The sequence below is a fragment of the Leishmania mexicana genome, chromosome 24 (genome assembly GCF_000234665.1).
Source record: "Leishmania mexicana MHOM/GT/2001/U1103 complete genome, chromosome 24".
NCBI lineage: Eukaryota > Euglenozoa > Kinetoplastea > Trypanosomatida > Trypanosomatidae > Leishmania > Leishmania mexicana.
The window spans coordinates 709,974-730,609 of record NC_018328.1 but is presented as its reverse complement, the minus strand read 5'-3'; the positions used below and the strand labels follow the sequence as shown (position 1 = coordinate 730,609).

Genomic DNA, 20,636 nt, shown 5'->3' with positions numbered 1-20,636 from the left:
CTAGTCTTGTGGTCCGAGGAGTGGGCCGCCGCACCTTGGGAAAAAAAAGGCGGGCGACCAGCCACTGATTTGCACGACAATGCTGGACTCTCACCAACTCGCACAACATGAATGGAAAGGCGCGCGTGAGCATTGCCGCTGGCCTCGTATGTGTGCGTGTGCGCCGGTGTGCGCATCATCGTTCGGCTGTAACGCTACCTCGTCCCCCCCCTCCCTCTCCGTTCTCTAGGCGTGCATACAGTTGCACCGCCACATCGAAGCAGGCAAACACGCGCTCAAGCGCCTAAAAGCGAACACCGCTGCTTGCGCGCGAGAAAGTGACTCAATACGTGACGAGAGAGAGCGAGAGCAAACGTCGTCTGCACGCCATCGACGATGCGGTCCACCTCTGCGCTGTATCGCTACGCATGCGATGAGGAAGGCTGCGTCTCTCACAGTGAGTTGGTGAAGCTTTTTCATGGCATCGATGTGGCCCTTGGCACGGATACCGATGCTACCACGAACGCTGACGAGATGACGCCGGCACCGCCACCGCCGGCGCTCACCGACAAGATGCTTCTGGCCTATGCCCCCAACCTGTGCTTCCCAACTCACCTTACACTGTCGCAGTCCTACCTCGGCGACGCCGGGCTCGCGGCTTTCATGAGAATGCTACCGATGCTGCGGTGGGTGCGCGCGATCGAAGCACGCGGCGTCGGCGCAGGACCCCGCACGATCGAGGCACTGAGCGCTGCTCTGACGGCGTACTTGGTGGAGGGGTGCGAGAAAGCCGCCGCGCTGCCGGCCGTGGCAACAATGGGCGACTCTGTGTCGGGAGCAGAGCAGCTAGCGGGTGGACGGCTGCCCGCGCTGGAGCTGGTAGACTTGCGCGACAACGACGGCATCTACGCCCTCTCCGGTCAGAGGCTTCTCACTGCCCTCCGCAAGCGGCGCTTGATGCTGCGTGCGTGGTGCGCCGCCCACGCTGGCGTGGGCGATGTTGTACCAGCGCTGGAGGTGCTCGTGGATCTTGACGCGCTCCCGCTATCCACGGCGAACGCACTGCATGAGTGGAACGAGAGGGCTGCGAACATCAAGTATCAGCGCATGCTGGCTCGCGAGACGCATCGATGGAAAGGACAAGTGCAGGTGTTCACAGTGCGCAGCGCCGTCAGCGAGGCAATGAAGTGTGGCGACAGCGGTATACCAGGCACTGCCATTGCTGAGGCGGCGGCTGGGCAGCCCGTTGGCGAACACGTCATCTTCCGCCTACCCTCCTCCGTCGACGGTGACTCGCAGATGCCACAGATGACGTGCGAAGTAAACGCGTGCATGAGTGACTTCCTGACCGCGTCATGCTGCCTCAGCTCGGCAAAGGAAGCAGCCCCACAGCCAGCCCATGTTGTGAGTGGCTCGTCATCTTTCGCTTGCCCACTGCCCACCTTGGACGGCGTGCGTGCTGCGTTGCAAGTGTGCATCGACTTCGGCGCCGACACGCTCGCCATCCTGCCACACACCAACGCTGCCCTCTGGTACGTGGCAAGTGTTTGGCAGCAGCAAAAGAAGGGGCAGCATGCAACGACGCCGTCAAGCAGCGCCGACACCGCCGAAGATGTACAGCTGAACTACTGGGAGGCAAAGGCGAACGTGGCGGCCCTTCTGCGCGGCCTTCAGGCCAATCCGGCTCTCGAGACAGAGCTGGAGACATCGACGCAGGCGGGTGGCGTTGTGATTCACCGCCACCTGTATCGACTGCGACAGTTGTACGTGCAACTCGACCAGAACGACGCTCCGCACGAAAACGCCATCTGCACCGCGCGAGTGGCAGAAGCGGGAGCAACCCCGCTGAGCGAGATGGTGGCCCTCTACTACCGAATCGTCGCCGCCCTCGTCACTCGGCGCTTCTCCGAGACTCATCTCCCCTCGATGCGAGCGTGCGAGCAGCACATATCGGACGTCACCGAGCACGTGCTCAGCCACCTCGTGCTCGGCAAGGAGTCGTCAGAAGCGCTGGAGGCGCGCATCGAGCGCCTTCGCAGGCACCTGCGCAGCTCCAGCGATGCAGGGAACGTGCCCAGCGGACGACCCTCTGGCGCTTCTGACGTCAGCCAGAGCATGCGTGCACTACCTCCGGTAATGGCGCGGTGCATGTATCACCTCCGACGCCACCAAGCCGAGGGGGAAGCGTGGGTGAAGACGTACGCCGGAACGGCTGTTGCTGCTCCACAGCCGTCGTCGTCGACCACGGCTGCCCCCATCCACGCCTTCCACGCTTGTCACTGCGCAGACGAACTGCGACGCCACGTGGACGAGTGCAGCGCGCCGACCTCCTCCAGTGAAGGGTTGTCGTCTAACTTGCTTCCGCTGCCGTGCACCTCCTGCTGCTACCATGCTCTGCAAGCTGCGCAGACACTCCTGCAAAGCCCGGCGGAGGGGTCGTCGGGGGAGTCTGAGCTGTGTGCACGGTGGGCTATTCTGGAGCCGGTGCGGCGAACCCTCCCGCGCGAGCTGCGCATGTTCTTCTTGGATATGGTTATTCGCCATCGCAGTCGCGTGCGTGGCGGATGTGCATACGTTCCGTCGTTGGACTCCGTTGCGGGTGTCGGTGCGCCGCTGCCGGTGAGTATGGTGGACTGGCTGGCATACACCGAGCACCAGTCCGAGAACTGGGCAACGGTACTTCGCGTGTTCGGCGAGTGGTATCGGCTGCGTGCCGTGGAGTCGTACGGGATTGCAGAGGCACGTGCATTGCTGCGTCAACCGCCCACCTAGCGCCATCATGCACGCGCACATATATATGAAGAGGGCGCATTCCGTGTGCGTGCGAAAGGGCGCACCGATGCGCGTCCCCGCCCGCCCTCTTTTCTCCATGAGTGATGTACAGTAGACCCCTCTAGGCGCTGCTTGCCACGCCCTCCTCGCTTTCCATCGTTGGCTTCTTTGGCGTGCCATCGCCGTCTGTCGTGTGTGTGCGCCGACGCGGTGCTGCCCTGGACACGTGTCGTCCTGCGGGTCAAGTCATGGCTCACCCAACGAAATACAAGGCAAACACGAACTAGGAGAGGGAGAAAGAACGACACTGGCAGACCGGCACCGCATACTCTCGCGCGCACGGAATCAGTCGGTGACGCCTTCGTCGGGGAAACCGCCTCCACGCCACAGGGCAACCCCAGAGGGCGTGGTGGGGGGGGGTACGAGGTGCAGACCGGCACACATCTTCTCCGCATTTTCTTTCTCCTCTCTGCTGTTGCGTGCCGAAGACGTGGGCGAGATGAATCCTCAGACAGCATCGGCCCGCTTCCCTCCATCACCGACCTCTCTCGCGTTCCTTCGCCGTCCCTCACCCCCTCCCTCCCTCCCCTCTCGCCCTCCTTCGACGAAAACATCGCAGGAACGGCGAACTGCAGCACAAACCCCCAACTCATCAACTCACAGACGGACGATGACGCGCGCACCGCCGTGATTCAGAAGCAAGCTTGTATGCATATACGCGTGTGTTTGTGCCCCAGAGTTGGTACCCGTCGAGGAGAGCCTCTCTCACTCTCCACCCCTCCCTGTCCCCCCTCCCCTCTCCCCCATTCGCTCACTGTCGCCGCGAAGGTGGTGGAATGCCGTGGTGGTCGCGAGGGCCTGAGGGCGGCAAGGCAAGCCCCGTGCCTGCGGACGCACAGGCTACGCAGGATGTGCTTGCATCCATCTTCACGCCGGCCAATCGCGCACTTGCGCCACCCAGCGCCTCTGTCCGCGGCAGTGACGTGAGGAGCACTGCGTCGTCGTCGAGCGTTGTGTACACGGCATCCGCCAAGACGCGCTCATCAGCACCACCACCCGAAGGGACAGCACCGGCGATCTTGGGAAGCCGTCACGACGGCGTGGATGCGAGCGAAGGCCCAACTACGTGGTGGACAAGCCTCCGCAAGTGGCGCTCGTCTGCCCCGCTACCGTGCAGCGTCGATGCATCCACGCCAGAGTCGGCACTCTCCTCTACTACGACAAGCACAAGCCCTATGCGCGCCTCAGAAAACGCAGACAAGGCCGCGCCCGGTGCTGCTACGGCCATGGCTGCTGTATCGTGGCAGACACTCCCAGACTGCCCACTGGCCGGCTACGAGCTCACACATCAGGGTTTGGTCGACAGGCTGACCAAGCCACCGCACACCCTCACCGCGACGGAGCTGCGGAGTTTGATCAACGAGCTCACAGCTGTGGAGCAGCAGGCCAAGTACGACGTGGACCGGCAGTTCAGTAGTCACATTGGCAGTCGTGGCCTGCATGGGTTGGAGCTGCTCATCAACCCATGTCTTTGGCTCACCTCCATCTACCTGATGACGTGGAAGACGGCGCGGCTCTACCACAACGCGCTGCCGCAGAATTCAGTGTTGTTCACGCGACTGCTCGCATTGATGCGGCTCCGCCTGCCGGCAGAGCAGCGAGAGCTCATGGCGCAGCGGCACCAACGGCTGATGCGAGCCACCAACGCGCGAGTAAGCCTGTCCTTCCTGAGCGGCTCCGCTCTCTTCGCGTTGGCGTGGGTGTCACAGCCGCCAGCCAACATCATGGAAGAGGCGGCTGACGTGCAGACAGCGAAGGAATTGATCGCCTACCAGCGCCACTTCGAGGCGTCGTTGAAATGGTGCTGGTACGTGTACTACCACCACCCTGTCTACTCAACCGCGAGTGGCGGCAACAATGAGAAGAGCAGCAGGTAAGGCAAACCACCCCTACTGTCTCTGTCTCTCTGTGCAGCGAGCGGCGTTCGGCGAGAGGGGCTCGCATCCGCCCATCTTTGAGCACAAGGTTGGCGCGCGTGTGTACACCTCCACTACGGCTTCTGTTCTCTCTCTGTCCCACTTAGGCTCACGCAACCCTCGATGACAGGGTGGGGTGGGGGACACACCTCACACACACACGCATCAGTGCTTCGTATCGATATCTTCGGACCCTCTCAGTGTGGGGCCGCCAAGCAGCCCCATCCAGCCCCTACCCCTGTCGATGCACAATCACCACTGGTGGGTGGCAGGGCCAGGTGCCTGCGACGTAGGGGGGAGGCCAGTGCGGTGTACCGCCACGGGTGCCGGCGGTCAGGTCCTGGATGACGCGTCATCGGAGGTAGCTGCGACCGTGAATACGCTTGCACTATCCACATGATGGGCAGCGTGTCGACGTGACTCGGACGCATCTCTGTCGGCCCTCGCTGCCCGCTGGTGGGTGAGCCTGAGCCATCCCAAGCGGTGCGCCAGCTGGCGACCTGCTCAGCGTGTGCGGAGTGGCGGGTAGAGTTCGAGGCAGGGGCCGTGCTCCGATGGCTGAGGCGCCGCATCGCTGGGGCGCGTGTGTCGACGGCTGCTTGGCACCACGCGACGGGTGGCGTGTGGCAGGGCGTGTGGGCAGAGTGGCGTTGGGCCTCGCGTTGTGTGTGCGGCAGCAAAAAGCGGGCACACGCCGAAGACGGGAAATCGGCTTCATACCAACGGTCTCTACTACCGCTACAGTCTCACAGGCAGCAGTCCGCGTGCCCACCCCCACGCGTCTGGGCATCCATCCGAAGAGGAGGGCGCGCGTACGCGGTCGTCCGTTCCCTTCATCCTTTCCGTGCACCGCCATCATTTATGGCCTCCGTAGCTCTCTACTCACCCCATCCCCCCTACGACACACACGCATCACCCGCCTTCTTCCTTGTCGCTCGACCCTTTGAATTTCAAGAGTGAGCACGTGCGGCGGCCGACCACATCGCCGAGCAGAAAGTTGCAGCCGGTCGCCCCCCACCCCCCCCACACACACACATACACGCTCTAGATACACGGCGCTGCACACACACGCACGCACGACGTATCCCGCGAGACGGTTTGTCAGGCCTCCCGCGTCCAAGCACGCAGCACATCAAGACGCACATGAATCGCTCAGCATCGTCTCCGCCGATGTCGCCGCCACCGTCGGCGATGCGCACCATCACTGTCGCACTGTGCGCCAGCTCCAAGAAGCATCAGCAGTCCTTCGATGCGCTACGAGAGGCAGGGAAGCTCCACAATGAGCGCCTTCTCCAGATGCAGCAGCACTCGGCGGCGAGACAAGCGGGTTGGTTCGACGTTAGCGGCGAGGCACCTGAAGCGAGCACAGCTGCGCAGCAAGAAGGCTGTGCCAGTGGTAACCATGGCATGAACTCGCATTGCAGGAGCCGTAGGACCAGTCGCGCGACCTCCGAAGTCCTGGCGCTCCCTCTCCGGAGTCGCAGTACAACCGAGTGCTTTCTGCCTTGCTCCCCCCTGAGCAACTGCCTCTTCCGCTTTTTCAACTTGAACTACGATGCCCAGCGACATCGCATGGTCCTGTGCATCGACGGCGACATCAAAAAAACGCACCAGTCCTCCGCCGCCGCCTTCGCGAAGGAAGACAGTAAGGCCGATGCAGAGCAGAGCCCCGGCCTAGACGAGGACGAGCCTTCTCAAACCGCGCTCATGGACGAGGTGGATGTGGTGCTGCACAAGGTGGCCACGTTTGGCACCCCGGTTGCCATTCGCGCGCTTCATCAGTGGTACAAGGGTGCGAAGAGGCGGCGAAGTCGCCAGCGCAGGGCACCCCTCATGGTGATTGACCCCCTCGAAAAGGTTCAGCTGCTCATGACGCGCAGTATGCTGTGCAAGCTACTGAACAACGCGGGCGATGACGGGCAACCCATCGCGCTGATACCGCGCACGTTCATGTGGGACTGCCCGTCCAATGCGGCCTGTGGCCATGCCGGGCGCACGAACGGGTCCAGCGCAGCCACCCCGCTCGGCATCCACTCTTTCACGTCCATGGAGGAGCAGGAGGCGCGCGCGAACGGGACGGCGGCGGAACACTGGTGGATCGCGAAGCCGGACGAGAGTACCGGCCCCGTTTTCACTCATCACCTGGTGATGTGGCTCACGCGCGACGCGGATGTCTCGGTACCGGCAGCGGTGAAGGCCGCCCTCCCGACAGAGGCCTGCCGCTTCATTCTGCAGGAGCTGTACGTGTACGCGCTCCCAGTGGTGCTGAAGGTGTACTGTGTCGGCTCACACATCAGCGTGAAGGTGAACCCCACCGTGAGCCTGCTAAATTACCTGTGGGAGCACACACGCGGGTCGACGGTGGCGGATGTGCCAGTGACGTTAGACTCACAGGACAAGGCGTTCTTCTCGGCCGTGGGCAGCGTCTCCACCTCCAGGTCGCAGCCTACGTTGTCTGCCATGACCAGTAGCACCGACGACGGTGTACAGCCCGTCACATCACCAGCGATGAACCCCACCACAGTGGTTGGTGTCCCTCCGTCACCTACGGAACCGCCGCGGGGTACGTCGAGCGAAAGTGCCAGCGTGGAACAGCCGCTTATTGCGTGGGAGTCGATGGTTGTGCCGGCGGACAACTGGAACGCGTTCTTGGCCCCGGGCACTCCCGCCTACACCGCCATCAGCAAGCTGGCGCAGGACCTCTCTGGGGACGCCGGCATTGGCCTCTCCCTGTACGGTTTCGACCTAGTGCTCGTGCCGCAGTATCTAGCACACGCGTACCAGCGCAAGGGCGCACGCGGCATCGGGCGCACTGAAGGCGCAACCGTACGGTACGAGGGGGTAGCGCCCTCGCTGTCGAAGGTGGCCCACCGCAGCACCGACACCGCAGAGCCGGCGCAGCGGCTCCCTGGTAGCCATAACATGCGCAAGCTACCGGGTGCCGGTGCCTCAGTGCCGCCAACTCCGGCGTCGCAGCTGTTTCGCGCCAGCGACATGTTTGACCCCGCCTCCGGCGCGCCCACGCCGCTCCTGTTGGACAGCATCCCAGTTGTCATTGATGTGAACTACTTCCCTGGTTACAAGGGAGTTGCCGAAGTGAATCAGCACATCCTGGAGCTGATCGCGCTCAAGAGCATGCACTTGCAAGATGGCTCATCTAACCGGGCGTGGCACGCCGACACGGCGACTGGGGCAGGTGCGAAGAAACGGCGGTGCTCGGTGATGTAAAGCAGGTGCCGCCGTGCTGCGAGCGAAAACGAAATCAAACCCTGACCGCGGGGCGTCTCCGGGTTGACACTCAGGTACAGGAGCTGTCCAGTGGTCGTGGCGTCGTTGGCGATGGTGACGTGCCGTGTTCTGCGCGGCGGTCTGTGAGCGGGTGGGTGTGTTTTCCTCTCGGTGTTTTGCTTCTCTATTTGCGCGTCCGCTACGTCGCACCTTTCGTTTGGCGCTGTGCCTCCCGCCAAGCACCCTTAGCACGCGCACACAGGCTCGGCATCCTTCTTCACCCCCTCCCCTCCCCCTCTCTTGATCTGCAACAGTGCGCTCAGCTACGAAGAAGATACACGCGCATGTACGCAGAATGGACGCGCGACAGCTGTCCGACACTCACCCACTCCCCGGCCCCTCCTCTCCCCTACCCCCGATGTGAGGCGAAACAGGGAGGGCGCCATACTTGGTTGCTCAGCACGTGCGTTGCTCGCTGCTGTGGGGCACGCACACCTGCAGAGGATGTATTTCTCAAGCAACAGCACTCGGGCCACACATGCACACCCCGGTGCACCCCCCCCCCCCCTCCCAACTATCCCTTTCACACCTTTTCCCCCATCCCCGCCCCCCACTGCTCTGCACTAAGCCACACGACGGCAGGCGCAAGCACCAGAAGACGTGTGCGAGACTGCCGAGGTTGCTAACAAGTCCACGCTTAGCCGCCCGGTGAACAATTCTCTCTCTGTCTCTGTGCCTGAGCCGAGTGCTCCTTCAACACCCACGTACGCCCCAGCCACCAACACACCGCACGCACGCACTCACACGTGTGCCTCGCCCTCATAGAATAACGCCACCACCGGCCTCCCTCATAGACACCCTGTGCGCTGTGGCGTAAAGCGTGCTTTTGACGAGGGACACGAAACATCGGCCGTCGCGCAGAACACGAGCCGCACTCGAAGAAACCTGCTCCAGCAGGTGATTCGTTCTTGTGGCGGTGGTCCTTCGCTTTCGCACCGCAGCGATAGACGCCACTACGTGTGCTCACGCAAGCAACGGTCAGCATGGCAGAGAGCGCTGTTCTGACGCCGCTGAGTGCGCACCACACCGTGTCGCCGCGAGACCGCAGTGCGCTCGCCACCGGCATTTCGACTCTCTCGTCCCCGACGGAGGAAACGATAGAAGTGGACGGCGCCGCCACAACGCCGTCGCCACCACCGCCGGAAACACGAGTGAACGTCACGGAGAAGCTCAGTGACGACGGGGCCGAGAGGTGGCCCGGTGACCGAGAGCCGCCCTCCCAGGACTGTGTCGCGTCGTCGTCTGGCACGAATGCGCACCTGCCCATCTCGTCCACAGCACCCGTGCGAGACGAGGGACACGCGCACATCACCGCCGCTGACTACGCCGATCGGCAACGACTGCTGTATCACATCACCTACCTGAGCACCCAGCTGCAACGCGCGCAGCTGCAGGTGGAAGATCTCACGCGAACCGTCTGTGTGCTACGTGGCGCGGTGGGCGACTCCGCTGCGGCCACAGCTGTCAAAGGCGCCGTGAAGGAGGACGCCACGTCGGCAGCCGTGCTGGCCGCAAAGGAAGAGAGGGACGTGCACGCTGCCCTGCAGGCGTCCCTGGCGCTCTTTGACCCTGTGATTGCGCAGACCCAGATCTACCGCCTCGACGATGCGCTGGCACAGGTCGGGCTGCTGCGTGAGGCGGAGCTGGCCCAGCTGCGCAAAGCGAATGCGGCGCTACAGGACCACCGTACGCTCGTCAGTCGCTTCTCTGAGGAGTTGGCGCAGCTGCGCAGCAAAACGGCAACGTTGGAGCAGGAGAAGCAGCGCACAGAGGCGCAGCTAACCGCAGCTGTTCTCGAAGTCGAGCAGCTCCGCTACGAGGAGCGGCGACTTAACAACCGCGTGGCGGGCCTAGAAGCCCTTGCTCAGGACGGCACTTGGATGAACAACGTGCGCGTCGTCAGCGCAGCCGCGACGTCAACGCAGGCGAGCATCTCTCTGCCGTCGCCGCTGATGCAGCTCGAGCGCGAGGAGCAGTTGGCGCGGCAGGCGCTGCTGCTTGACATCTTCTGGGACCCTGTGCTCATTGCCTTCGACGCAGGCCTCACGTGGCTCTCCGATAGCGCCGCGCTGCGAGCTAAAGCCTCGGCTGTGCAAGAGCAGCCGGTGGCTCCAGACGGGGCCAAGGCTTTCGTGGGCGAGCGCGACCTCATCTCACTGGCGCAGGCCGGCATCCTCGTCGAGACGCCGGCGCTTCCGACGGATGCGGACCTGCTTCTCTTGCAGCGCCAGCAGGAGGAAGTAATGCAACTGCGCTCTCGTGTGCAGCTGCTGCAGGAGCGCAATCGCGTTAGCCAGCTGGAAAATGAGCGCCTCCAGTTTCTCTACGAGGGCGAGATGCGGCGAAGTGAACGCATGGCGAAGGACCACGCGGCGCAGCTGCAGCAGGCCTACGACGAGGTGGTGCGCGACCGGCAGTACATCATGAACAAGCTCAAGCAAGAGGTCGAGGATCAAATTCGGCTCGCCTATGAAGACGGCAGAGCGTGCGAGAAAAGCAGAACCAGAAGCCGACGCTCCCAGAAGACATTTCGCGCCGGCAACGCTGTCCTGTGACACACGCCCCCCATAGACAATGACAAAATCGGAACGCACACCGCTGCTCTGCTGCTGCCGTTTTTTCGCTTTTTCCCATGTCTCTAGTTTGTTGTTGCGCCCCTGGTTGGTTACGCGAGCTGTTGGCCTTATCTCGCCGAACGATGCGGTGACGCTGTTGCTATCAATCCCCTTTTGCGTGGGTTCGACGGAAAAAAAAAGGAACGTGTCACGCCGGGCTCGCCCTTGACCGCCCGCACGCGCCAAATTTATCACGCAATAAGACCCTGCGCCACGCCACCCCACGCGCGCCGATGCCCCCAACATCCCAACACCCCCCCCCCCCCCCGGCCCCAAGCCCCTCGGCGCAAAACCAGGCCCCCCCCAAACGCGTGGGCCGCCGCCAAACTGCCCCCGACCCCAAAGGGCCCGGGCATCTGGCGACGCCCGCCAGACCATTCTCCTGACGAAACCCACGCCACCCCCCCCTCCCCGTGTCTTCCCTCCTCCTTTGCACGCCCGACACCGCATAGTCGACACTCAAAGCGCTGAAAAGAAAAAAATGGTACTCCCAATCCTTGCTGGCATTCTTGTTGGGTGCGGCATCTTTTATGCTTCCCGCGTCGCACCACGAATCGCGCAGCGGGTGTCGGCCTCTGGTGCACAAAACGTCTCGCGTTTTTTGAAAAGTGCCAAGCCATATCACAAGTTCGAGTACGGATTCCAGTCCCCCATGACAGAGTACGAAGCCTACATGCTTCTCGGATTCAAGGAAAACGAGGCAGGCGCCATTTTTTGCCGCCCGGCACCCGAGGAGGTAAAGAAACGATACCGAAACATGATGAAGGACTTTCATAGTGATGTCAGTGGAACGCCCTACATCGCGACAAAGCTGAACGAGGCAAAAGACATTCTCATCAAATGAAATTGCACCTTGGGATGAGTTTGAGTGCTCCCCAAGGTGGTCCAGCTCATGAGGCACGAACTTCTTATCGCCTCGAGGGTCTTTTTACCGGCGACCGCGGCGCTAATCTGTGCATATTTGCTCTATCCGGTCTCTTTTCCTTCTCGCTGTGAACTTTTCGGTTGTGCTTGCGTCTTTGCACCGATGCTTATCTTTGCCTACGCTCCAACGTATTATGCCCATAAAATTGTATGGCTAAAGAAGCAGCAGCAATGACGCTAGGGGATGCTGGTCAAGCGTGGTCCGGCTTATCTTTCCTTCTCCGCAAAAGCTCTCCTTGGCACGGGGTAATCCGCATGATTTGACTGCTTCCCGAATCTTATTATTGGAGCTCTTTGCCTCTTGTTCTCTTACTCACGTCACAATTCTCCCTCTTTATGGTGTGCTCGTTTTGTTTCATCAAGATTTATGAATCGCTGCTGTGCATTTACTTGAGGCGCCACTTCTACCCTCACACTTTCTGAGCAACCACATGGAATCTGGTTACACCATTATTGCCGATGCGGCAACAGAACTTGACCGAATCCTGGGCAATGGTGCCGAACTATACTTGCAGAGCATCCAAACACCCGGTGCGCCACCAATCAGGGCGGCATTCGGCTTCTCTCAGCAACCGCTGGAGTCAAACCGAGTCATCTGTTTGGCCGATATTTCCTGCGTAGTAGCAAGCACTACAAAGTATACTGACTTTCCTGTCCTAATGGACAGACGCGTTGTTGCTGCCATGAGAGCCTTTTTTGTTCACTCTTTTGAAAGAGCAAAAGGCCCGCTACCAAAAGTTACCGAGGGTGTCATTCGATCACCGGACAGCCTTGACGACAGTCCGCATGTGACACGCGCAATGCTTAGCGACTTGCATCCCACAGTTGTCGCTTTAGCATGGGCGTGTCTCCCTCAACATGACATTTTCGTATCGCTTCGTCGACGCTGGCTGCGCGAAACGTGCTTCATCACAGAGGGCAAGGCAGAGAGCGGTCAAAAGTTGCATCATGTGATGAAAGAGTTGGTTCTCTTGGATCTTTTTTTGAGTCTTTGCCCAAAGCTGAAGTCGTTGTGGGAGCATCGACAATGGCTCTCCTTCAACATGTGTGCCTACGGACTTCTTACCGACGGCCCTAAAGAAGGCAACGAAAATGCCGTGCCTATTTTCCAGTTTGAGGCACAAGACGACCAGCTGTTTTTTATGGCCGCACACACCCATCCCATGAACTACAACGCCTGGCAATACCGCCGGCTTAGATTTCGAGCCCTGCATGCGAGCGCGTCAGATGTTTGCGCGAAATGGGATCATGCACATGTCGCCATTCAAATGGATAGCGAGCAAGTCATGCAGTTCATCAGAGAGCACAATGGTGATAGCTCGGCTACGTCGTATCTGCTATTTCTTCTCCAGGAACAAGACGCCCTCGACAGGAAGGGTGATGCATCTCTCTCCGGAGCAGGGGCAGTAATGGAAGATCCCCACCAAGCTGCCGGTGAACTACGCAGGAGTGGTACTAAGGAACACTTTGACGTAGACAGAGAGGGTGAGAGTGGAACGCGCGTCTGCGAGGGCTGCACAAGAAGCGCACTCGCGCCGGCTTTGTGGAGAAGTCTTATGGCGTTTACCCAAACTGAAATCCGACTGCACAGCGAAAAAGGGCATGAGTGCATTTGGCACCTTCGCCTAGGGTTGATTCAATGGGCATGTACGCGATCACCAGAGAACAGTCTGCTTTCACTATGGAGCGCTGAGGATGAGCTGAGATGGGCCTCCACGTATGTTGAACTCCACCTCGTAGACGGAGTTGATGCCCTTCTATCTCCGGTGTCGGCGTTCCCTTACGCGTGGTCAGAATCCTCTGGGTCATCTGCGTGGACTTCTTTCAACGCTTCTCGCTACGGCTGTCAGCTCGCTTCGCTTCTCCGCAATACATCTTCATGTGAGTGACTTTGAATTGCACGGAATAAGTTCGCTCTCACTGCTGTCATTTGTCGTTCTGTCAAAACAAGATCTCCTTTGCATTACTACTGCTCCACCCGCTGAGCTCTAAACGAAAAAAAGGTATTATTAGGACGTTACAAAGTCTCAGTCGATCTTGGCCTTCCTACTATGCTGACTACTACGAACCATTTGTTTTGAGACTGTCTCCTCCTCAGGCATAAACGCCAGGTAGAAGATCAATGCTCCGATGCCTCCCTATTGTCCTTCTCTCCTTTTTTTGTCTTGACGCTGTTACTTATCCTCAGCAGCGGAAACGGCTTTGTTGTTGTTTGCGCGGTTTTTTTTATTCTCGTCTCTTCCTTGTGGTTAGCTTTGAGGGTGCGTTTTACCACATCTTCTCAAAAAAAAACCTTTTTCTCTCTGTTGGTGTCCGTGACACAGCGTCGGGTCCTTCTAGTGGGTGTACGATCATTCATTTCTGCTTGCTTCTCCAAGCATCTTCAGTAGTAAGGATGTGTGACGAAGCGTTTATTCTTCAGGCAGATGGACGGGCGCACATCTCTGATGTGCGCTTTGTCAGCTCCTCACCTCATGATCCGTCGGCTGTCTTCACAGCGTCGCGCGACAACACAGCGAAGTTGTCCACTGTTCCAAGGTCAGGGGACACTGTAGAGGATGGCCTGACCTTTGTTGGTCATACCGCGTTTGTCAACTACGTTCTATTTCATCCCGATATAGAGCTTCTGGATCACGAGTCGTGCGTTGTCACTGGATCAAATGATAAGCATGTGGCGCTGTGGAACGCCGAGTCGTCTGCGGTAGAAGCCGTGTTGAATGGGCACAACAGTGGCGCTTGTTGCGGTGCCATCATGCATTTCACTCCCGGCAGTATCGACACGGAAGTGGAGGATGCGCTTGCTGGCGACATTATTTCTGGTGATTGGGGCGGGATGGTTCTTATTTTCGATCACAAAAGTGGACAGCCAAAACAACTTTACGACAAGCATGCCACGGCCATCCGTGGTGTGGCGCAGCTGACAAACACCTCGACAGTCGTGTCTGGCTCTGGCGACAAGACGATTCACGCCTGGGATGCGTTGACGGGAAGGACCATACAAATTTTCTCTGGTCACCAGGATGTTGTGCAGTGCATTTGTGCGGTCGACAGCACCCGCTTCGCGTCAGCCGGAAACGACTGCACAGTTCGATTGTGGAGCATCGGCACCGAGTGCTCTCTTCAAGTATTGGATGGCCATGACTCACTGATCTACTCTATCAGCTGGTCTCCTGCTCTGTCGGAGCTGTACACTGCCTCGGAAGATCACACAGTGCGTGTATGGCGTTCAAGTGGCGCTGATGGCAAGCTGTTCACCGTGCAAGTCATTCAGCACCCCTGCGTCGTGTGGAGTGTGGCGCCGACATCGGACGGCAGGCTGCTCTCTGGTGGTTCAGATCATACCGTGCGCGTATGGACCCGTGACTATGGCCACATGGCGTCCATCGAGAAGCTGGAAGCCTTGGAGACGGCCGTCTCTTCCCAAACGGTGGATGTCAAAATCGCCAAATCCAGCAGCGCTGCTGCCACCAGTGGCGGGCTCGATGTGGAGTCGATGCCGTTCACGCACGAGATTGCGCGGCGCCGTGGCACGCTGGAGGGCGAACGCCTCTTTGCCCGCAATGAGAAGGGTGAGGTGGAGTTGTATGTGTGGAATGCCGGTCAGTGGGAGAAGATCGGCGTTGTCGTTGCAGGGCCAGACGCTCAGCACTACACAGGCGCCTCGGAGCAGCAACGCGAGAAGCACTTCTACAAAGGGCAATCGTACGATTACCTTTTCGACGTGAATGTTGAAGGTCGCATGCTGAAGCTGCCCTACAATGTCGGCGACAGTGTTGTAGAGGCGGCAAAGCGCTTCATCCAGGACCACGCTGGCGTTGTTGCGCAGGACTCGCAGGAGGAGATCCAAAACTTTCTGATGGCGCATGTGTCGCCAGAAGATCTCTCGCATATTCCGGGCTTGGAGGGTACCAGATGTGCCTCCGACTCTGGTGGCGCTGCAGCACCCACGCTGTCTGGAGCAACAGCCGCTTCGCCGCCGCCAGGGGAGACTGACAGTCTCCTTCCTGCGTGGGAAGCGCCGCAGCTTTTTGATACCTTCAACGCTGCAGCTGCGCAGACGAAGGTGAACACGCTCTTGCCGGAGCACACTCAGTTCCACCACACCGTCGAGGCGTTGTCGCCGAACGCCAGTGATCCATCCGCCACGTGCTCAGGTCTTCTCAGCCTGTACGCCGCATTGCCGGCTGGGTTTCGCTTTCCCGCAACGGACGCTCTGCGCTATATGCTCACCGCCACCGTTGATAGGCCCGAGATCGTCGGGGAGACGCTGACACAGCTGAATACCCTCTGGGGCTCTAAAGCACAGCCCCCGCAGCTGCCAACGTCGGCAGCTGAGTGGATGGTGGCTCTGCGGCTTGCCGCGTCCGTGTTTGGCCGCTTGTGTGACGCGCGTGTGCAAGCGCCGACCATGACTGAAGACGCGCAGGAGATGCTGGTGTGGCTGGCGACGTCGCTGCCGTCCATGACGAAGCTGATCACGAGCGACACGCCCGCTACCATGCGCACCAACTGCCGAGCTGCTACGGCTGCACTCCTCCGCAACGTGACGGTAGCCCTGTGTTCCCCGGAGTTGAGTCTAGCGACGGCGGGGTCCGCGGGCCTTGCCGAGCGGCTGGCCGTCGCCGTTGTGCGGCAGAGCGCCGTTTTGTTTGTAGTGGAGCGCAACGACTCGCCAGTAGTGCGCGACAGTCTGCGCTCGCTGCGGTCACTCTTGCTGTCCTCTTCTCCGTCGCCGCCTGCGTGGCGCGCTGCAGTAGTGGCGCAGGTGGTCAGCTCGTTAACGCCCTCATTGAAGGGGATTGCCACCGGCGCTCGCGTCGAGGGCCAGTCGACGGCTGCGTGGCTGTTGGCTCAAGTCGGCTGCCCAATCACCTCTTGACGAGAAGGGGGACGCGAGCGATTCTCGTACACGTGTGTGGGCGTGTGTGCGTGCGTACGTTTGAGTTGGAGCTCTATGATGAGTCTGCTCCGTAATGTGACCTGCTCCGTCGTCTCCACATGTGCAGCGATGCGAGCAAGCGCACCCTCGCCCACCCGAAAACCCAGCAAAGCAAACACCCGAAGACGAGCAAACGACAGGTGTAAAGCAAAGCAACTGTGATGACTCATCAGGGCTTCGACGCTAATGCAGCGTGCGCTGAACCTCTCCCCATCGTCTGACTGGGGCGTCGTGCAGAGGTGAGGCAAAGAATGATGGAGGAGGACGTCATTTCTGGCGTAGTGGCGTACATATCCTTCTCTAGCCAGGCGCCACCCCCCCCACTCTTGGGATAGCGTTGTCGACACCGCCGCATCAGCGGCAAGAGGTGTGCATGAAAATGTATGCGCGTGCGTATGTGTTGTGACCTCTGACTTTCCCTCATCTTCTTCGCTTCTGTTCACTTGCTTCTCTGGCCTCACTGCGCATGAAATTTTTTTTTCGGGGTGGGGCTGGCGGTTCGACCACTACGTCTTCCCTTCGCGTGCGCGCATCCACCCTGTGTGTCCCCCCCCCCACACACACACACACGCGTGCTCTTGTACGTGCTCCTCCGTCTTACATCCTTGGTGTGCGTACACGCCTTCTGTTTTGTTGTTCTCTACATCATCATCGCCCTCCTCCTCGTCTCACGAACACCATCACTGCCACGTGCCAGTCACGTACATGGCTCCCATTGATATGAATGTTATAGCTCACCTGTTGCTCTCTCGCATAACATCCACCCACGCCTTCGCTCCTTCTCCCTTCTTGCTCGCTCTCTAGTGCGTGTGTGCGATTACGTGTCGGTGACACCAGATTCACCTTTCTTTCCGTATTCCCAGTCACCCCCACCCCGCCCCCCCCCTCTGTGTGTGTGTGTGTGTGTGTGTGTGGTGTACGACATTTTTCATTTTCTGTTCGTCCCCCCCCGAGTGTTGGTCGCGCGGCAACTTAGCTACTCACATCTCACGTTCATTTGCTGACACGCACACACGCACACACACACTATCTATCCATCACCCGCTTCTCGCCCACACATCATTCTCCCCCCACCCCTCGCACACCATCTCCCCTCCTTGTACTTTCTGGTTCTCTTGGTTCTTTGTAGCAAGTTGCCACACCCCACCGCCGCCACCGACACACATACACACACGCCCTCTCACCCCCTCAACACCACCACCGCACGTACGTCTCTCTTGCTGTGCATTTCACTCTCTGCCTTGTCCTGCTCCTCTTTCCTCACGCCTTGCATCCCCATCTTGCATCGCCCTTCCCGCGTGTCAGCTGTGTGTGTGTGTGTCAGTGGTGGTGCCTTGTTGTTGTCGCTCTGCAGTCCGGCGGGAAACGACGCACGCAATCTCCGAACCACCTCTTCCCTTTCCTTCCTCCCCCTCCCCCTTCTCCAGTCACCACACACGCATACACGTCCGTACGGATACCCATTGTTTTGCCAAAGGTTAAGCAACACCCTTGGAGATTGCAGCATTCTCCGAGCATCACGCTCCATCACACGCAACTCCCTTGACACACCTTAGGATTGGGGGCAGCGACTCCCCTCTCTCTCATTTCGCGTGGTGGTGTGTGCGCCGACATCTTGTTGATCGAGACCTTTCCTTCTGACCCTTCCCACCTTCTCCCAGCAGGCGGTGACTGTATTTCCTCTTGCTTCTGTGTGGACGAGGAGGGAGTGAGGAGTGTCCTTTCTCTCTGCCGATTTTATCATTCTCGGGGCTGTACGATGAGTGCGCTAGACACAATGGTGCAGAACAGGCGCAACCACGCGGGCGACGCTAACAACCATAGCAGCAGCCACACCGAGGATGGAAACATGTCTAGAGTCTACTACCCACCGCGGCTCTCCCCCGCCGCACCGCCGCGCGGTGTGGACGAAATAGAGAAGCCGCTCATCTGCCACTTTTTTCGCAAGCCGCCTACCATGCAGATTTGCTTAGCGGGGTGCAACAGCAGTCTCCATACCTCCCCCAACAGTGGCTCGGCTGCCGGGGGCGGCTTCTGTGGCGCTCGTGGCCAAGAAGAGGCTGCAGCCAGCGCCCCCGTGAACAGCAGTAGCGCGAATGGCCCGTGCGCGGGCGCAACAATGCTGAGTCCGTCCACCACACCAACCCTGCCGCCCTTGCCGTCCACGATGGAGGAGCCGGTCGACCTCTTTCCACTTACGCCGTCCGTGTCAATGCCGCAGCGACACAGCAAGCGCTCGGGCCGCTTGCTGAACGAGTCCGAGATGATGCAAGAGAAGCATGGGCAGGAATACCGGTTTCTTGTTCCGTGGCTGGCGTACGCAATCGACTGCACCATCGCGGCGCATGAGGTGCTGCGGCAGAAGCACGGGATACCCGCCCACGTGTCATCACCAGCCTCGCCTTCAACAGACGCGCTGAACGGCGCAACTGACGCAGAGCGCTCGCCACGAGGGAGCACCAACGGTAGCCCCACGTGTGCGAGCACGACAGGCAGCGGCAGCGGTAAGGCGGCTTTGCCGAGCCCGCAGGCGGAACTAAATGCCTTCTCCACCCGCGAGGTTCCGGCCATCTCCGTTCACGACTACCTCAAGCGCATCGTCAAGTACACCTACGTCTCTCCGTCGGTGCTGGTGTGCGGGTGCCTCTACTTGGACCGGCTACTCTGCATGTACCCATGCATGCTCCTGCACCCGTACAACGTGTTCAAGCTCTTCCTCACGTCGACCAGAATGGCAAGCAAGATCATGGACACGCGAACACTGAACAACCATGACTTTTCTGTCGTCGGCGGCGTCACGAACGACGACCTCAACACGCTGGAGTTTCTCATGGTGGAGCTGTTGCAGAACCGCCTCTACTTCTCACGCGACACCTTCGATGAGTACTGTCGCCCGCTCCGCCTACAGGCGGCCCACTTGAGTGAAGAGGCGAGCGACTGGGGCACCGAGACAGCCATGGAGACGCCGGTCGAGACCCGCTCCGATGTACAGCATCAGCCGACGCGGCCATTCCTTGCACGCTGCTGCGGCAGCAACACCCGTAGCCGTCGATCTAGCATCCTTTCGCAGAACGAGTACAGCATATCGATAGCCTCGCAGAGCGGCGTGTCACCTCTGCGGTCGGCGTCGCGTCCAGCCTTTCCGCCAAGCGCGTCGACGGCGCGCTCTATATCGGTAGACACAGAGTCTATAGGTCCGGCCCGCGCACCTGCGTCACGCGGCGGGTCAGCGTCCACCTCCGCTCGGCGTCACCCCCTCGGTACGTCGTACTCACCAGCCTTGCCACACGTGCCGCACGCTGCAGCGAACGGTGGCTCGTCCCCTGCGCTTGGTGCCATGGGAGGCCTATCCGGGCGCGGCGCCAGCGGCGAAGACATGCTTCGTGTAGCGGCACACACCAACAGCATCTACCAAAGCAGTAACGGGGTGTGGACGGGCCAGACCCCGCCGGACTCGGCGACGGTGCTAGTAGCGGTGGAGGAACGTGGCGATGAGCGAGCGCGCAGCATTTCACTCTCCGCCCCTCGCTGTGGAGCCGCCGCCTCGTGGGATGCCACTGGCCGCCCAAGCCGCTTGGTGGCGGCGAGCACCAGCACAGTGGTGGGCCTTTGCACAGCGGCGCTCAACGGTGGCCGCGCTGGCTATGAAAACTCCCCCAACGTCTGCGCCGCTTCAACCTACAACGGGACAGCCGCCAGCAGTTGTCGGGGCATAACCGCCAGCGCTGAAGATTTCGGGGCTGGCTCGATGGTGATAAGCTACAGTGATCGAACACCTACTCGACGAGCCTTTTCCCACGCATCACGTGAAGGGATAGCCCTGCCGCCAGTGGTGCGTAGCGGACGCAGCGATCGATCTGCGAGCATGATAGGTGTCGCTGCGCAAGGCCAACGCTTACCTCCACCTCCAGATCAGCCCCATGTGTAGGTAATAGGCCTCCCACCGATGCTCACCCACCCCCACCCCAACACCACTCACTCGCCCACCCACCCTCCCCTCCTCGCTTCCTTGTCGTTCATGCGCGCGCATGGGTCTGTGTGTGTGTGTGTGTGTGTGCTGGAGTGAATCTGTCTGCGTGTATGCTGCTTCCTTAATTTTTCGACTGCTGCTGCTGCTGCTGCTGCTGCTGTTCTGGTGCATCG

The 20,636-nt window shown here is 60.2% G+C and overlaps 8 protein-coding genes across 8 annotated transcripts; all 8 read left to right on the top strand.

Annotated features, from left to right (window-relative positions):
- Positions 1-375: 375 nt before the first annotated feature.
- Positions 376-2,751, top strand: LMXM_24_1950 (conserved hypothetical protein; the record flags this gene model as incomplete). Its single annotated transcript, XM_003875964.1, has 1 exon — positions 376-2,751. One exon carries the CDS (start codon positions 376-378, stop codon positions 2,749-2,751), a length of 2,376 nt encoding a protein of 791 aa, XP_003876013.1.
- An 836-nt stretch (positions 2,752-3,587) lies between these two features.
- On the top strand, positions 3,588-4,688 carry LMXM_24_1940 (conserved hypothetical protein; the record flags this gene model as incomplete). Its single annotated transcript, XM_003875963.1, has 1 exon — positions 3,588-4,688. The coding sequence occupies one exon, from the start codon at positions 3,588-3,590 to the stop codon at positions 4,686-4,688; it is 1,101 nt and encodes a 366-aa protein (XP_003876012.1).
- A 1,182-nt stretch (positions 4,689-5,870) lies between these two features.
- LMXM_24_1930 (conserved hypothetical protein) lies at positions 5,871-7,955 on the top strand (the record flags this gene model as incomplete). Its single annotated transcript, XM_003875962.1, has 1 exon — positions 5,871-7,955. The coding sequence occupies one exon, from the start codon at positions 5,871-5,873 to the stop codon at positions 7,953-7,955; it is 2,085 nt and encodes a 694-aa protein (XP_003876011.1).
- A 1,043-nt stretch (positions 7,956-8,998) lies between these two features.
- On the top strand, positions 8,999-10,570 carry LMXM_24_1920 (conserved hypothetical protein; the record flags this gene model as incomplete). Its single annotated transcript, XM_003875961.1, has 1 exon — positions 8,999-10,570. The coding sequence occupies one exon, from the start codon at positions 8,999-9,001 to the stop codon at positions 10,568-10,570; it is 1,572 nt and encodes a 523-aa protein (XP_003876010.1).
- Positions 10,571-11,111: 541 nt separating this feature from the next.
- LMXM_24_1910 (conserved hypothetical protein) lies at positions 11,112-11,474 on the top strand (the record flags this gene model as incomplete). Its single annotated transcript, XM_003875960.1, has 1 exon — positions 11,112-11,474. One exon carries the CDS (start codon positions 11,112-11,114, stop codon positions 11,472-11,474), a length of 363 nt encoding a protein of 120 aa, XP_003876009.1.
- Positions 11,475-11,985: 511 nt separating this feature from the next.
- LMXM_24_1905 (conserved hypothetical protein) lies at positions 11,986-13,443 on the top strand (the record flags this gene model as incomplete). The annotated part of the gene is made up of 1 exon (XM_003875959.1): positions 11,986-13,443. One exon carries the CDS (start codon positions 11,986-11,988, stop codon positions 13,441-13,443), a length of 1,458 nt encoding a protein of 485 aa, XP_003876008.1.
- Positions 13,444-13,949: 506 nt separating this feature from the next.
- On the top strand, positions 13,950-16,433 carry LMXM_24_1900 (conserved hypothetical protein; the record flags this gene model as incomplete). Its single annotated transcript, XM_003875958.1, has 1 exon — positions 13,950-16,433. The coding sequence occupies one exon, from the start codon at positions 13,950-13,952 to the stop codon at positions 16,431-16,433; it is 2,484 nt and encodes an 827-aa protein (XP_003876007.1).
- Positions 16,434-18,450: 2,017 nt separating this feature from the next.
- On the top strand, positions 18,451-20,421 carry LMXM_24_1890 (cyclin 10; the record flags this gene model as incomplete). The annotated part of the gene is made up of 1 exon (XM_003875957.1): positions 18,451-20,421. The coding sequence occupies one exon, from the start codon at positions 18,451-18,453 to the stop codon at positions 20,419-20,421; it is 1,971 nt and encodes a 656-aa protein (XP_003876006.1).
- Positions 20,422-20,636: the final 215 nt, after the last annotated feature.